The sequence below is a fragment of the Lygodium microphyllum genome, chromosome 3 (assembly GCF_053477565.2).
Source record: "Lygodium microphyllum isolate KBCC chromosome 3, Lygodium_microphyllum_v1.1.10, whole genome shotgun sequence".
Taxonomy (NCBI): domain Eukaryota; kingdom Viridiplantae; phylum Streptophyta; class Polypodiopsida; order Schizaeales; family Lygodiaceae; genus Lygodium; species Lygodium microphyllum.
Genome location: NC_141137.1, coordinates 158,332,805 through 158,349,003, shown reverse-complemented (window position 1 = coordinate 158,349,003; position 16,199 = coordinate 158,332,805). Strand labels below are relative to the sequence as shown.

Below are 16,199 nucleotides of genomic sequence, written 5' to 3'. Positions count from 1 at the left end.
ATACTAGTTGAGAGGGAAGCAATGATGGGATACGAGATAGAATCTATGGAGTTCAAGAGGGTTGGGAGAGAGAAACACACAAGAGAGTTTTGTGGGTAACAATGAATGGTATCCTTATTCATTATTATTTGTACTTATATATGATTGTACATTGTACTTATATAAGGGATGTCCACCCAACTTATCAGAGATTGACCTCTTCACATGTTCAGTTTTCACATGCGTAGTGAAAGGAAACTTAGCTTGCTTTCTAAATAGGCAATGGAACACACATGACACAAATTAATCTACTTAAATCCTAGAAGTCCAAAAGTAATCCCTTTTTGTTGCATATTTGGAAGCATTTGAATATTGAGGTGTCCAATGTATTTGTGCCAAATCTCAAGATCCTAAGCAACTCCTCTATCACGAGCAAACATAGTTGCTTTCAACTCATAGTACTTGCATGCAAGGTGAACATACGACTATGTCTTTTTCTTTTAGCAATTAGATTTCATCCATTGCCAAACTCTTTAATGAAACAACCATCCTTGTTGAGCCTAACTTGTAACGCTTTTGTTGAATAATTTGTCCAATATACAATAAGTCAGTAATAATAGATGGTACGTGCAATGCCTCTTGTAAATTATTGGTTTCACCATCATAAGTGGAACTCAATTGTTTGCACCCATCATGCATCATAAGTGGAACTTAGTTGTTTGCACCATATCATGTAGTGTATCATCACTTGTACATCTATATTTGTGATTTGATGCCTCATTGTTTTGAAACTTGATCTCCAAGGCTAATCATTCTTCACATGTGCCATAGCAAACAACTTGTTGGATTGATCCTTGTTATCTTTGCTAGCCGATACATGATATTTTTGTTGATCCATCACCTTACTTTTATAGTATCCTTGAGCAATATGGTCAATTAGTCCACAATGGTAAATTCACTAACCAAATGTTAAGGTTGCAAATGGCTCTTACTATGAGATCTAGATCCCATCCTAACACTTATGTGAGCCTCACTACCAAACCTTTTATCACCTCTTTCTTTAAAAGAGCTTCGACCACTATTCTTACTTTCAATCTTGTTGCAAATGTGACTACTCTTTGCTCTTGTTTGGCCCTCCTACTTGGGGTGCTTGCCTTATTACTTGGACGTTCTATCTCTTGTGCTCACTTGTTTGCTCCTATTCTTGCTCTCGTCCTAGTCCTAACTTGTCTCCTATCTTAGCTAGCCCTTATGTGTCAAGTATTTGCCAACCTAGGGCCTTGCAACATGAGACAAATTTTAAAATGATGCTTTATTTTATCAGGATCTGCTAAAAAACAAGGATGTCACCTTGATTAGAGTTACATAATTTGAAATTTGAGATTTTGTTATGCTACTTATTCTTTGACGACCATGTGATCTTCATATAGCTTGCCCTGATGTGGCATGATATCGGGCTAGCCTACCTCCACCTAGCGAACTAATATATTGTGCACATGAAAATTGATGGAGGCAACGTGCACAAAATCCTATGTGGATTACGCTATTTAGTAGACATGGTTTTAGTCGGCAATGATTGGGAAATCACACATAAATTGGAATGTTATCATAGATGTCACAAAATCTCATTGGTGGAAATATATGTTTCCTACAAAAGGTGAGTTGAATCATGTGCGTGCAAGTAAGGTAAGTTTCACATTCATTCGGACAATTTCCTTGTCTAGGAGCATATTCTGACATGTCACAATTTGACGGGTGTAAAAAGTCATCTGCACAAGAGGAAAAATGTCCGGCACCTTCTTAATGCCCAGCTGAAATTGGGGACACTTTTTGCAGTAAAGGGGAATTGAACACCCACTCTGTATGACATATGTCAAAGCTCTTCCCATCAAGTGAAGCATCTATTCATGACATATATTTATCATTTAAAAAAATAACACTTCGTCCCGATAGTGTGAAAGCTTTCCATATCTATTTTAAAAAGTGCACGTAGTCCGTTGGACTAGTGTGAACCGGGCCTAAATACTCCTAATTCTACTATTATACCTTCGTAATCTCCATTGTTCATCATGTGCGCACTATACAAGGGGCACATTGTGGAGGATTGTTGGCCACAACTATTTTGCCATGTAATAGAGAGGACACACTAGCCAAACCAAAAGAGAGAAGATGACCGGGCGCCCAGCAAGCTGCCCATGAGCCACAATGATTACAATGTCATGTCTGTGATGTACCAACATGCATGCCATAAAATTTTTTTTCAAGGCTGATCAGAATCCATGTAGCTTTAAGTCTGCTGGGATTGACAGACTCTCTCTCTCTCTCTCTCTCTCTCTCTCTCACCCATCGCCCAGTGTATGTGGCTAATAACAAGCACGGAAGACCGGGAGCATCCTTGTTGTGACCGAACTCTCTCGAAGAACTGCAAGGAAGAAAGCTCTCTGGGGACTTTTGATTCAAAAAATACAATTCAGACGCCATAGCCTCTTTCAGGGGACTTTTTGTTCAAGACAGTTCAGACTCCGTAGCCTCTCTCAGGGAACTTTTGATTCAACACAGTTCAGACTCCATAGCCAGAGAGAGAGAGAGAGAGAGAGAGAGAGAGAGAGAGGCTTGACTGTGGCGCGCCAGTAAATATCTGCGCTCTGTGATGCTTGGATTCTGCGTGGATAGCGCGTGCCATTGCTTCTGAGGAAGCGAAGAGAGGCATGAGCGCAGGAGCACGTCAAGATTTCAGAGACCTTCCTCATCTTCGCAGGTATTATCGGCAAGGCGTGCATGGTTGTCTCGCGCATCTGTCGGAAAAACCTCAATTTTCCTACACTCGAATGCCAGGTTGATCCCAGCAGCAGGGGATACTTGGTGATTTCTCACCATTTTTTATCAGGTCAAGCTCCTTTTGTCCTCGGTTCCTCGTCTCTCGCTGGACAAAGATGCCTGTGTTTCTGTCAAGATGTCAAGAATCTGAGGGAGAGGACTCTTTAGCTAGTTGCACAGGCTTGTCTTGCGGTTTTCAGAGTTTCACGAAGCTCAGATGGCTCCTTTGCTGTCTTCCATAGGCAAGTCAGAGATACTTGATCCTTTAGTGTAAATCTGTTGGCGGTCCGGGAAAGGTGGTATAATTGTTGTACATGGTTCCTGAACATAGATCAGGAAGAAGAGGGTAGGAATCAGAACTCAGCTTGGATTCCTCCATCTAGCCATGGCGGATCTGCTATTGAAACTGCTTGTGCTGGTTCCAGAAGAAGTTCTAGAATGAACTTCCCGTTCTCGTAGTACTGGTTTGGTTATGAATTCAGGTGATGGATCACAGTATTTGAGGAAAGATCCGATCAAAGGTGCCAGAATTCTTCCGGAAAACCTGAAAAATGATATGCAAGCGGCAGGGGAGCACGAAGAAGGATATTCGAGCATGGATGGAACCATGGAGAACCCTCGCTTGGGACAGAGTCCAGTGCGGGATTTCCACATAGAAGAGCGATGGCGGGTAGACCCCAAGCTTCTATTTGTAGGCCCAAGAATTGGGGAGGGTGGCCATGGCAAGGTCTATGAGGGAAAGTACGTCTGAGCATTACAGTCATTTCTTTCTTTCATATGATTTCAAGGGCATGCCTTCTTCATCTCTGGCAACAATAATTGTTCATATGCTCTCATTGGCATGATTACTGACCAGTTCGTATGCATGACTAGTGGCAGCGTTTTCTGATTGTTTCTCTGTTCTCTTACTGTGGTTGTTATGTGTAATGACTTTACTCATCCCTAGTACAGGTACCGTGACCAAAGTGTGGCTTTGAAATTAGTGCAACCAGGAAGTACACCTGAAGAAGTAGCCAAGCGAGAGAGTCGCTTTGCAAGGGAGGTGGCTTTGCTTTGCAGAGTCCAACACAAGAATCTTGTGAAGGTTTGGAACATTACTGTGGCTCCCACAATCATATCAGATGCCCTTTTCACTTGTATTCAAACTCAACAAGTTCATTGAAGCATAAAAAACTGCGGAATCCAAGCTAGAGATCTATGGTCCATGAAACTTTAATTGAGCTGCTTGTTTAGAAGGAGAGGGGAAAGAACTCTATGTTTGTTTATGTACTGACAGAGCTGCTAATTTCTGGCCAAAGTGCAAATGAGAGTGTGGGAGATAGGTCTTCTTTTTTCTTTACATTTCTGTGATTATCTGTTAGCTGTCTTCTACTGCATTTTTTCTGCTATGACGTTTCTATGTGCCATTTGCAGTTTGTTGGAGCATGCAAGGAGCCAACAATAATGGTCGTAGTTACAGAGCTTCTACAGGGGGGATCTTTACGGAAATTTTTGATGAGCCTGAGACCAAACCAGTTGGATCAGAGGTTGGCCATCAAGTTTGCATTGGACATTGCTGAAGCGCTGGACTGCCTCCATAAATATGGGATCATTCATCGGGATCTCAAACCAGGCATGGCATTTTTCAGTCTTCAACCATCTTTCTAGCCTTAAATGTTACGACCTGAAAGATTTGCATCCATAAAAGATGAGCCTTTGGAAGCAGTTATTTTGAGAATCAATTGGACTTGCAAATATGAGACAGTGGATTAAGCACTTCATTTGCTTCAGTAGGGTAATTATTTCCATTTGGTTTATCATGAGTCGATGATTTTCTGATACAGTGGGACTAAGGCTCTGACAGTTGCACTCTAACCCTCTGGGCTTCACTTGGTGAGAGATGGTTCAGTGCAGCATGTCCACCTTTTCTGTCCTGTATGCCCAGCCCAGATGCCCTTTTTCAGACTTTATATATGGCAAGATGATGTGCTGACTAGGAGGTTGGAGCAGGTTAGCCCATTGTGAAGGCTTCGTATTTCTTATGAAATCCCTGTCTCAGCTGTTTCTGGACTTTGAGTTCAGTCATGCAATGATTACAGAGGTGTACTCAATCATGTAAATTTGCAGCCACCAACAATTGAGATGTTTTAAAATTTTTGATTGTTTTAACAGAAAGTTTCTACCTTTACCATGGCAATACTTGCAAACCATTTAACTCCTTTGTCCATAATACTTAAAGCATTATAAGGTGGTGTCAGTAGATGGTTGCACTATGATATGAACAATATGCAAGATGAGTCATGACTATCACACCTCTCAAGTAAAGGTTTGGCTAAAAGACAAAATGATAGTTTGCAGGATTCCACATGAAGAGCTTAATTTTTGGGCAAAGGATAAGACATGAGTGGTGAATAAAAGCCCTTTATTTTGGAGGAGGAAAGCAAATTTGTCATTAGGGTGCAAAGCAAGGTCTCCTCTTTGGACTTGTACAAATAGAGCAACTAGTCTTCATGATACCAAGAAGACCAGTATAAGAGAGTAATGTCTCGGCAAGAAGACCATTAGATGTGCGAAACAAAGGCATATGCAGTGAATACTGATGGATATAACACATATACATTGTCTAGACATAAGAAATATGTTGGGGCAGGTATCCACTACAAAAATTGAGATAAAACTTTTAGGGCCAACTCACTTGCCCAATGGGTTCCCTCTGTCCAGGCCTTAAATAAGGAAGTACAAGCACATGAATGTGGCCATACCCCCTCCTTTTATATGCAAAGAGTGGGATGACTCAACAAAAACTAGGTTGGGTAATAATTAAATAAAAACAGTCAATTAATTGGGTTTTTGTGTGCTGGTGAACATATGAAATGCACACTTTCAATATACTCTCAGAGTAGAGGTGAGTGGTCAAGGAATGATAATGTATGCACCATGGATACTCCAGCACAATCAGAGACTGAATGTGCCTCGGTGATTCGGTGATTGCACTCTGAAGTAAAAGTCCATTGATGCTATGATAGCCAAAGTAGCACTGCAGCCTGCTGCATCACCTGTAGTCAGTCACATAAGCGTCACTGTACTCTTTACCATAACTCCATGACTAATGTATGAAAAGTTAATGGATATCTTAATACAAGAGGTATCTCCATACAAGGGCAGTGAATGAATATCCCAATGCCATGTAAAGAGTCAATGGATATCTCAATAGGAGAGTGGAATGACCATAATGAAATGAAATGAAAAAGGACATGACTCGGCTTACACTGTACCTAGCAGAGGGAGTGTGATTGTGTGCAAGGAACTTGACACAAACAGTGTGACTTATGTACACCTATGATGAACATGAAAGGAAAAACAATACATGTGAATAACCAGAAAATTGCACTTGAATGCACAGTCACTGATTGTTAAGGGGGACATAGAGAAGTTAGAACCCGTTTGAGTTCCAAATGTAGGCAGGTTTCAGCGGTAGATTCCTTTTTTTGTTGTGTTGTCTTTGCTACATCATCATTGTGGTGTTGTGTTTGTAGTCATAGAGCCCTCTTTTCTGCTGCATCATTTCCTTTAGCAGTTGTGTGTGTCGTGCCCTCATCTCCTGCCTATGAGCCTTAGTTTTAGTCAGAGGAGGACTTCTGGAGCTCTGAAATTCTGATTGTTTGTCATTTTATGGATTTTAGACAGCATGGAGGGTACACCAGTGCATTTCATTTTTGGCATGGTGACCATTTTTGTCTGTTGGGTGGGCTGACCTGGGTGCCCACATTTGGCATGGCCAGTTGTGGCCTCCGTTTGCCTATTCATAGGCAGGCTCCCCCCTCCATTCATCGATTGAATCATTCTCAACCAGCCTCCATCATCATCATCATCATCATCATCTCTTGTCTCTGTGTGGTGCCCACATTGATGCCCATTGCCCAGAGCTGCTTGCTGGGGTTGATAGAGATCAGCCATTACTTTGTTTATTCTCAGTCAGATTATTCCTTCATTCTTTCCATTGCTTCTGTCTTTCTCTTCTCTCTGTTACTCGGTGTTCATTTTCCTTTCTGCTGCGCACTTTGAGCTCTCACACCTTCAAGGGCAACCCTTTCAGCAATGTAGGTTTCTAAGAAGTGCATCTTCAGCGTTCAAGGCTGCTTACTTTGGCCCTCACTGACCGGGTGATTTGTTGTCTAATAAAGCAGTGTTTTTAATTGAAATGGGGCAGGACCCCTGTTGTCTATCATGTTTATATCAGTTTCTAGGTTTCCTCTACCTAAAGTTCTTTGTTTTTGCATGCTTTTTGGGGCCGCTGGGTCTGCACCTTTATCAGTTGTGAGCCATGGGTATCTTTGATGAGATAGCATTCCCTTCACCAATTTCTCTCTTTGGTGTCTGTTAGGCCAAACTGGAGAAAAAAGCAGGTCAAACTTCTTAGCAGGGGGCTGCAGTCATCATGCCAAAGGCTGAACTTGGCACGAAAACTCCTTATAGAGCTCCCAAGGCATTCTTGTGTTGCCATACCCTCCTCACCCAAGCTGGCAACTACCCTAATACCTACTTGAGAAAATAGATGAATCTAGGATGAGTTTCCACCCATCCATGGTTTCATATAGATCCAAGAGTGGAAGCTTGCTGTTCCCGGATCCACTCTAATATGGGAAGTGATTTCCCACCATTAGCGGCGCTGTCCATCTGGTCATTGGAGAATCCTTTGAGCCCAAAAGTTATCCTCCAGCTAGCTATCCATGCAGATTTTATATTATCTTTCTACAAAAACTTTGTGAAACATAAATTATTTGAAATAATTATAGACCTGCGGATACTTATTATGTAAAATTTAACCATCTTCTGGAGGAGTTCTGCACTTTTTTGTTTGTTTTGCTGATTTCTGGGCAGTTGCTCATTTCCAGCATTTCTTGATTCTCAGATCTTGGGGTGTGCTATAAGCTTTGTAGGTGGGGTGGGGTTTGCGTGTGTGGGTGCTATAATCTTCTGGTCCTTGCTTTCCACAGGATGGAGAGTAATGCATCATTAGGATTCAAATCTGTTTGTTACTTTTGTGTTCCTTATTTAGCTTAATATCAGTGCACTGAAATGTGTAAGTGCTAACAGAGATGATATTTTATTTTGTTGTAGATAACCTTCTATTGACAGCAGATCAAAAAACAGTCAAACTGGTAGATTTTGGTCTGGCAAGAGAGGAGACCTTGACAGAGATGATGACAGCTGAAACAGGGACTTACAGGTGGATGGCTCCTGAGGTAGTACATCCAGCTCGTACATGTGTTTCAGACTAAAATAGGAAACAAAATGGCTTTTCTACTGTTAAAACTTATGTTTGAGATCCATGACGCAGCTGTACAGTACGGTTACTCTAAGAAATGGTGAGAAAAAGCATTACAACCACAAAGTAGATGTATACAGCTTCTCCATTGTTCTGTGGGAGCTTTTAACTAATCGAATGCCATTTGAAGGCATGTCCAATTTGCAAGCAGCTTATGCTGCTGCTTTTAAGGTGGGGGAAATTTTGGGCTCCATAAAAGTGAGGTTTTTAAATCTGGTGGTACTATGTCATGGTTGCTGACCCTTATTGTTTCAGGGGACAAGACCAGATCTTTCAGAGAGTTTGAACATTCCCAAGGAGATAGTATTCATCTTACAATCTTGTTGGGCCGAAGATCCAAATGTCAGACCAAATTTTTCTCAAATAGTGCGTATGCTGCATACATATTTATCGGCACTTCCAGCACCTGAACAATCTGTACCTCAGATGCAGATTGTTTCAAAGAGTATGCCTGTTCCAAAGGATATGTCAAGCAGCAGCTCAACAAGGGAGAAGCAAGAGGAAACAATTGGCAGTAGCAACCCTGACTCCTCGATCAAGTCCAGAGGTGGCCTCTTTGAATGTTTTGGTTATTGTGTCTAGTGAAAGGACTAAGCGGTTCAGGATGCAGGAAACGGTAAGATTGGCATCAAACATCTTTCCGTAGAGGTTTCTAATCTAGTTTTATGTACACTGGCTAGATCTCTGGCTTCCACATAAGTAGAAATAAACCTTTGTTATTGTACCAAGATTAGTAAAATCAGTTCCTCGTTGTTTAGCAAATGGTTGTGCTGCAAATCAATGGGTTATTGGTTTGGAAATTTAAGTTGGCATAAATTTCTTGAGTGTCTACTTGAGGCAGCCCTCATCGATGAAGGGCAAGTAAGATCAATGCAATGCTTGCACAGTAGTTTCATATGAGAGGAGTTTGCCAACACTCAGTTTTCTGTATTTGCAAGTATATAAAACGGTTCTGTGCTGAAGAGATATGAACATAGCTGGAAGTCTTTATTAGTGAAGTCTAGTGCATCTATCTTTTTCTCCCAGATAACTCGCTTAAATAATTGACCTTCGGCAGCTCTAACACTTATGGCTCCAAATATCAAGTTATGATATGTAAGTTGTCTTTTTTGCATTTCATCCATTGTGGAAGTGAGATAATTTTGTTGAAGGGATTGCCGTGTTGATGACTTTTTAAAAGGGTTATTTGATTGTGCACCCAAGGACATCCATGGCGAAAGTGGGAACCATGTTGTTGCAGAGATCTATTGATTCTTGCATTTGGATATTTGATTGTGCACCTAAGAGCATCTGATATTTGATTGTGCACCTTAGAACATCTGATATTTCCATTTGTCCACGTGATTCTTGGGCAAAACAGGCATATCTCTACTCAAAGCTGTTGAGACTTAAGCAGCATTACTATTGTTTCAATTCTTTGTTTTGGATTAGTGGAGCGATTGTGGTGATGTTCCACAATTTTTGTTCAGCTTCCCTCGAACCAACCTGACATGGTAAACAGACAATTAAAAGGAACTTGTTTCCACAGATAGCTTTGGAGGCTATTTGTCTGGAGAATGAAAGGTTGTTTTATCGATTTCAGTCTGCACATACTTACGACTTTGAAAGGATGTTTGTATACAATGCTACAAGCTGGACTGTTTGAATTGTATCAGACAAATAGAAGGTATAATGTCGTAATGATTGCATTTACATCAATCAGTCTGCAGAACAGCCTTAGAGGTTCACCTGGGCCATAACTTTATATAATGGGTGTACGGGGAGGTGAACTAGTAGAGGTTCGGATGCAATAACAAAGTGAGCAGGATTCGTAAGGATACCAATGTTTGTCAGGAAAATGTTCTTCAGGGTGCATCGATGCTGTCATCAAGGATGACCGGACTCCACCAGGCTTTACCCTGATGTGGAATACACAAGTACGGTTGAGTATCTCCACAAATTTGTGCAGAGAACAGTGTAAAATCCAAGACTTGAAAGCACCCTCTTAAGCATAAGACTTTGAGGGTATTCAAGTCTTATCCCTTTGAGGGTATTCTTTCCTCAAACATAAGACTTGAAAGCACCCTTTGGAGGAGCAAAAAATATCCTAGATGCCACTAGAGCATTCAAGTGAACCCTTTGCCTTATTCATAAGAGTCATAGACCTAGAGCAATCATTTGTCGGCACAAACCACCCTTGAGTTGAGCCGCATGGAGGGTAGGGTTTTCATCCTTTTGCATCAATTTCGAACACTTGAGCTCACCCTAACATAAACATCTCTTGTGAGATGAATCACCTCAAGATGGTAGGTTTTAACCCTTTTTTCTAGCCAATATGGGTTGTTGACATAGGACAATTTTGTAGAAGTTGCATTCTTGTGTCCAACACCAACCTTGTAATTGGTCCACAACCTTGTAGGAGCCCTCAAAGGCCACCTTTCAAGCAACAAAATCGTGCCTTTAGTGAGCCTCATGTATACCTTGATGGTAAACCATATGAAAGAGCATTGAACCCTTGCAAGTCACTTCTCTTGAGCTTGTGGACTACCTAATGTCTTATAGACCTTGGATTGACCTGTATTTCTTGAGAATAACATTCGAATAAAAGCTTAAGTAGTCAAATCTTTCCCTTGAGATGCTTCACCAAAAGGGTAGATTTGCCTTTTCAAAATATTCTTGCACTAAAAGACTAGCATAACTTTTCAACTCAAGACCTAAAATAGGGTTGTATTTGTACTCAAAACAATCGAAACAAAGCCAGTTAGCAAGTCCATTTGAACAAAATTACAAAATCCCATTTTCATATTGGATTGTAAGGTGAATAAACCATAGGAATCCCATGCCCTAACTCTGGAATATTATCATACATCGACAAAGACAAGATCTAAGTGATCCGCAATCTATTTGGGTAGCATAAGGGCCCCACCCCTTGACTCCTAAACTATAAATTAGATAAGACCTAGGCAAGATTTGACATCTAATGTATTTGGCTGCTTCATGTTTGGTACTTAGTTGGCTTTCGAACCTTGAGAAAAGCAAGGACCCTTGAAATTGTGAGTCTGCAATGAAAGTAGGAACATGCAAAGGACCCTTCAAATAGTGAGTGTGCAATGAAGGTAGGAATAGGAACATAGTGAGAAGGAAAGAGAGGGACAATAGGAAGAAGGAAGAAAATTTGCACTAATTGAGAATGAATGTTGAATACAAAGGGAGGCTTGATTAGTCCTTGCATGCATCCCACAACATTAGAGAGAGCACCAAATTAGGCTGATGAAGATAATGATAGCAGCAACGTCGGAGGAGTGTGTCAGAGGTAGAGTGTGTTGAAGATCTGTAAGAGAGAATGAGTTGCCTAATGACTCTGCTATAAATAGCAGTAAATGCAAAACATTGGTCAATTGTTAATGTTAGTAAATGCCATAAAAAATTGCCTAACTGCAACAAATGCAATACGAATTCATTTAATATAGTTGCGTTGTTGATATGGCATGTGGGGTAGCCGATTGGCACTAGTAGCTTGGGCACACACATGCATCGATAGCAAAACCCAAGAAAATGTACATTGAACAATGCAAAGACAAAGAAAAGCACAACTATTAAAGCTCCTTTGTCTTCGTTAGACATTGATGGGAGCTCACAACTAGGAGATGACAGATTGATATACAAAGAAATAGGTAGGCTAATACCCCCTCTTATATCTTGGGAGTGTTTTAAGGCCCAACAACTCCATATGATGAAGCATGGAAGCCTTTGGCAAAGGCTTTGTGAAGAGATCTGCCGCGTTGTCCGTTGTGGGATAGTATGCCACCACCACAAACTCGGAATTCACGATTCACTCTTGAACATAATGGTATGAGCCTCGGTGTGCTTCGTGTGAGCATGAAATAGCGGGTTCTTTGCAAGAGCAAGAACACTTTGGCTGTCCACACATAGTGTCATAAGTCATGTATGGGGAAACCCAATCTCTGCCAACAAACGATGGAGCCAAAATGCTTCCATAGCTATAGAACAAGGGATACAATGCTCAGCTTCTATAGAAGAAAGGGCCACAATAGGTTGCTTTTTACTACCCCAAGAGATAGCTCCTGATAAAAGGGAGAAGGCATATCCTATAGTGGACCATCTCAAATACACATTACCTTCCCAATCATAGTCACTCCATCAAAAAAGAGTGGCCCCTCTCCATACATGATCTCGTAGGATCAAGTTTCCTGTAGATAGCACATAACACACAAAGCGGCTCTCTAGTAAGCATGAGTAGGAGTCTTCATGAAAGAAGACAACAAGGCCACCACAAAAGAGATGTTGGACCGAGTGTGAATCAACTAGATCAAAGAGCCAACAAAGCACATGTAGTGGGTATCATCAGGAAGGGGTTCACCTACTGCAAATAACTTGGACTTGGGGTCCATAGGGCAAGAAATAAGTCGATACCTAGCCATACCAAACTCCAAAAGAAGCTTGGAGATGTACCTATGTTGGGAAATAAAAATAGCATGTGCCAATTAATAGATTTCCAATCCAAGGAAGAATTGGAGGATCCTAAGATCCATCATGTCAAACTCTAGGTCCAATATCATCTATGTCTAATCAACCTCCTGTGTGTCTCTCCCTATGATAATGAGGTCATCAACATACAAGATCATCAAGATGCACATATCCTCCACAACCTTGTAATAAAGGATGGGGTCACGATTTGATCGATGGAAGCCATTGTCTAGGAAGAATTTGTTGGGGTAAAAGGCCCTTGGGCCTGCCCGTGTACAGTGACCGCCCATATTCTTTATTCATATATATATATGAAAGTGCAATAAGGATGTCATAACATTGTTGACATCACCTACATTGTGTGTGCTCTTCTCTCCCGCGTCTCCTACATCCCTTTCAATTGGTATCAGAGCCACTCCTTCACGAGCTCTTCTCGGCATCTACACGAGGTATGAGATCTTGTTCTCTCTCATTCTTTTTAGTCCACATAGGTACAACAGGGTTTACAGGTTGGGGTAGCCATTGATGAGCTTCCCCCCATGAACTTGGCTTATTGAGGCTTGGTTTGGAGGCTTCTATTGGCTTCTTTGAGCCCCCTTGTGGCTCCCTTGAGCCCCCCCTTCATAAAAAACGTGATCAGCTCCCTCCCTATAGTTTGCGCCAATTTTTGGCACTTGAAAGCAATTCGTGATCCTCTTCCTTTAGCTCCCCTCCTTGTTGGCACTCATTGGCACTTCAAAACGGCTTCATGAGAGCCCCCGGCACTTGGCATTGATTTGTGGGTTGTTTTACTTCAGTTTAGGACTGTTCACAAATAGTTTACATTAGTGCTACATTAGCATTTTATGTTTAGGCTACATTGGTATTGACATTGGTCGCCCAGTTGGTTCCAAATGCTCCCCGAATGATGTGGGAATGCATGCCTATCATGTGAGATGGTTTTGGAGCTGATCTTGCTTAGCCATTGACTATTTTACACAGTCCATAGGCAGCCCAAAACAGGGCAGCCCCCTGTTATTACATTTTGTGCTCATGCTACATGGTTATTTGATGCCTGATTATGCTCGGTTGGTGCTTGCCTACATGTTTGGGAATGTATGCCTATGAGTTGGCACTTGATTTGAGCTTGGTTTGAGCATTCTTTTACTAAGTTTTGGACTATTATTTTGTGCTGGAAACTTCAGGGCTAAAGCTATTTATGCTACAGTTGGGTTATGCCTATTGGTCAGGGGGTGCTTCCGGCTACTTGGTATGATGTCATGATGTATTTGGACTATACCAAAGTATTGTTTATGCTCCGGAATGCATTTGATCTGAGATTAAAGCTCAATTTGGGTTTGAATGTCACTTCTTTGCAGCTGGCATTTCATCTATGACATGGTTTATGCCTAGGCTACCCGGCATGGGTTATGATGTCTTGGTGAATGCTTTATGCTTTGGATGTGGATGGCAATTGTTCATTCATTTGAGTATTCCCTTGAGGAATTGGACATTGACTTGGCTTTTTCCGTTGCGACTTGGCTTTTTCCATTATGACCTTGGATGCTATATGGGATTTGATGCTCTGATTATGGATCTTGGCTATTTTTTGGATGCACTTACAGGTATTGAGCAGTGAATTGCTCCCTTGTTTTGGCAGTTGCCTATTGAGCTGTGATTGCTCGTTTGCATTTGATATGCATAATACTTATTGATCAGTGGACTTGGATAGTGCTTGGGATTTTCAGTTTTGGCTGTCTTGCTTCTTTGTTGTATGGCATCTATGCTATTTGGGTTGCTATTGCCCGTGTATGTTAGGAAGCAGTTGATCTTTATGGCCACCCATGTATGCACATGGTCTGTTACTATGCATTTTACAGAGCCTCTTACCTGGATGCTTTTACATAGATATTTGGGCTTTTATTGGAGCTTGATTCTTGCAGGTTTATTTGCCACCTGCCGTTCTTGGTTGGACATATATGCCAGTACATGGTATGAGACACTGCAAAGTTATGTATACTCCTATGTTTCGGGGATGCTTATGCATTTATGGCTCCGAGGCATGCTTATCTTTTATGGCCGTGAGCTACAGTGGTTGGATATTGTTGAGAATCAGCAATCACACTCAAACAGCCTCTTTGTATGGAGTCTCAGGGTCAAGGACATGCAGGCTAACTTATCCCATATGCACAATGGTGCCTACTGCAGTTTCCTACTTTCCTATAAAGCATTGTACTTGCTTCCTTTCTTAATGCAATGATAGTACTCTTTTCATTTCAGTAAAGTGTCAATGTCATTGTCCACATACACAAGATTGTGTTTATGAGTCCAAGTCTCAATCTTGGAACCTAATTCACTTGTGTAACAAACAGTGTCCATTCCATCATGAGTCTACACTTCTCCTTCCATCCTCCATAGCTTCCGGTTATGTCATGCTCTAGATCCCGCATTTCTAACATGGTATCAGAGCCCAGTTGGGCATGGCATTGCTTCTCCAGCCTCTCTTGATTCTTCTGAACCTCCATCCAGCTCAGTGTCAGTGTATGACTTCTTTTCTCAACTCTACTCTCACTGAAGCTTCCATGGTAGCCATAGCCAGCAGCACCCTGTCAGATTGAACTGCTTATATCTCACTCCACAGGTCAAATCTCTTGGAGCTTCCTTTTGGAAAAGTATTCCCCAACTCATAAAGCTTCCCTGTATCACATCAATCCAGGACATTGGACCATCTGGAGCTCAGCATTGTGAAAATCCCCAATCTCTGTTCTGTGTCTGCCATAGCCAGACAGGACCTACCTTGCTTGGAGCTTCCATAACTCTTCAATCAGGCAGAATTTCAACACGATTTCTTCTGGAGAAATGTTCCTTGGCTCAGGGCCCAGCTTTCTGTCACTTTAAACACCAACATTGATGATCTACAGCTCCAGCATTGCTCAAATTCGACCTCGCTGTCCAGATCTGCGCCGATTCTGTTTGCGGCACCTGCGCGCTGTATACTGACCGCGATGTTGACAATCTCCATGGGGCTTTGGTAGCCCATGACATAAGCTTCCTAGATATGTAAAAAGTTTTGAAAATGATGCACTGTAGCTCCTGCAATCAGCAAAAAACCAGGCCCCTGTCTCAGAAACCCTAATTCCACCATAGCCAAAAGCTTCAAAATCTTGACATTTTTCACTGTTTCTCTCACTGAAGTTATCAACAGTGATTTTAATCACTGAGCAATACTCTCTGAAGATCGTTAAAGTACTATCACTCAGATCTGAAGGCATCAGCATCAAATCAAGAAGGGGAAGATCACTTGGAGTAAAAGACTTTTGCAGATTTGGTATTCATTGACACTCAGTTAGTGCTTTTTAGCACTTGTGTCTCTCAATCAATTCTTCTGTTGCTCAAATCTAATAAAGTCTGAAGTTGATTTGCTACTGTTCCTGTAAATCTAACATGGGCAAAGACTCGCCAAATGCTCGATTCAAAGGAGTCGGATTCCACACTTGGCAAACCCGCATCAAGCTCATCCTGATGAAGAAGGGTCTCTGGGCCATCACAAATGGCAAAGAGAAGAAACCGCGGGACGCGGACCTTGCAACTACTTGGCAAAAGAATGATGACAGAGCCCAGGCCATTATAAAATTGGAGCTAGATGACA

At 41.6% G+C, this 16,199-nt stretch overlaps 1 protein-coding gene across 1 annotated transcript; it reads left to right on the top strand.

Annotated features, from left to right (window-relative positions):
• Positions 1–2,225: 2,225 nt before the first annotated feature.
• Positions 2,226–9,102, top strand: LOC148039080 (serine/threonine-protein kinase STY13-like). Its single transcript, XM_087674967.1, has 6 exons — positions 2,226–3,537; positions 3,748–3,880; positions 4,210–4,408; positions 7,897–8,021; positions 8,117–8,275; positions 8,360–9,102. The coding sequence occupies exons 1-6, from the start codon at positions 3,269–3,271 to the stop codon at positions 8,684–8,686; spliced, it is 1,212 nt and encodes a 403-aa protein (XP_087531093.1). The 5' UTR covers positions 2,226–3,268; the 3' UTR covers positions 8,687–9,102.
• Positions 9,103–16,199: the final 7,097 nt, after the last annotated feature.

Bases quoted from the DNA above. Each gene is read 5' to 3' on its own strand.
- LOC148039080 (XM_087674967.1), top strand. From the start codon at position 3,269: ATGAATTCAGGTGATGGATCACAGTATTTGAGGAAAGATCCGATCAAA. The intron at 3,538-3,747 runs GTACGTCTGAGC...TCCCTAGTACAG, and splicing joins GGCAAGGTCTATGAGGGAAA to GTACCGTGACCAAAGTGTGG. The intron at 8,022-8,116 runs GTAGTACATCCA...TCCATGACGCAG, and splicing joins ACAGGTGGATGGCTCCTGAG to CTGTACAGTACGGTTACTCT.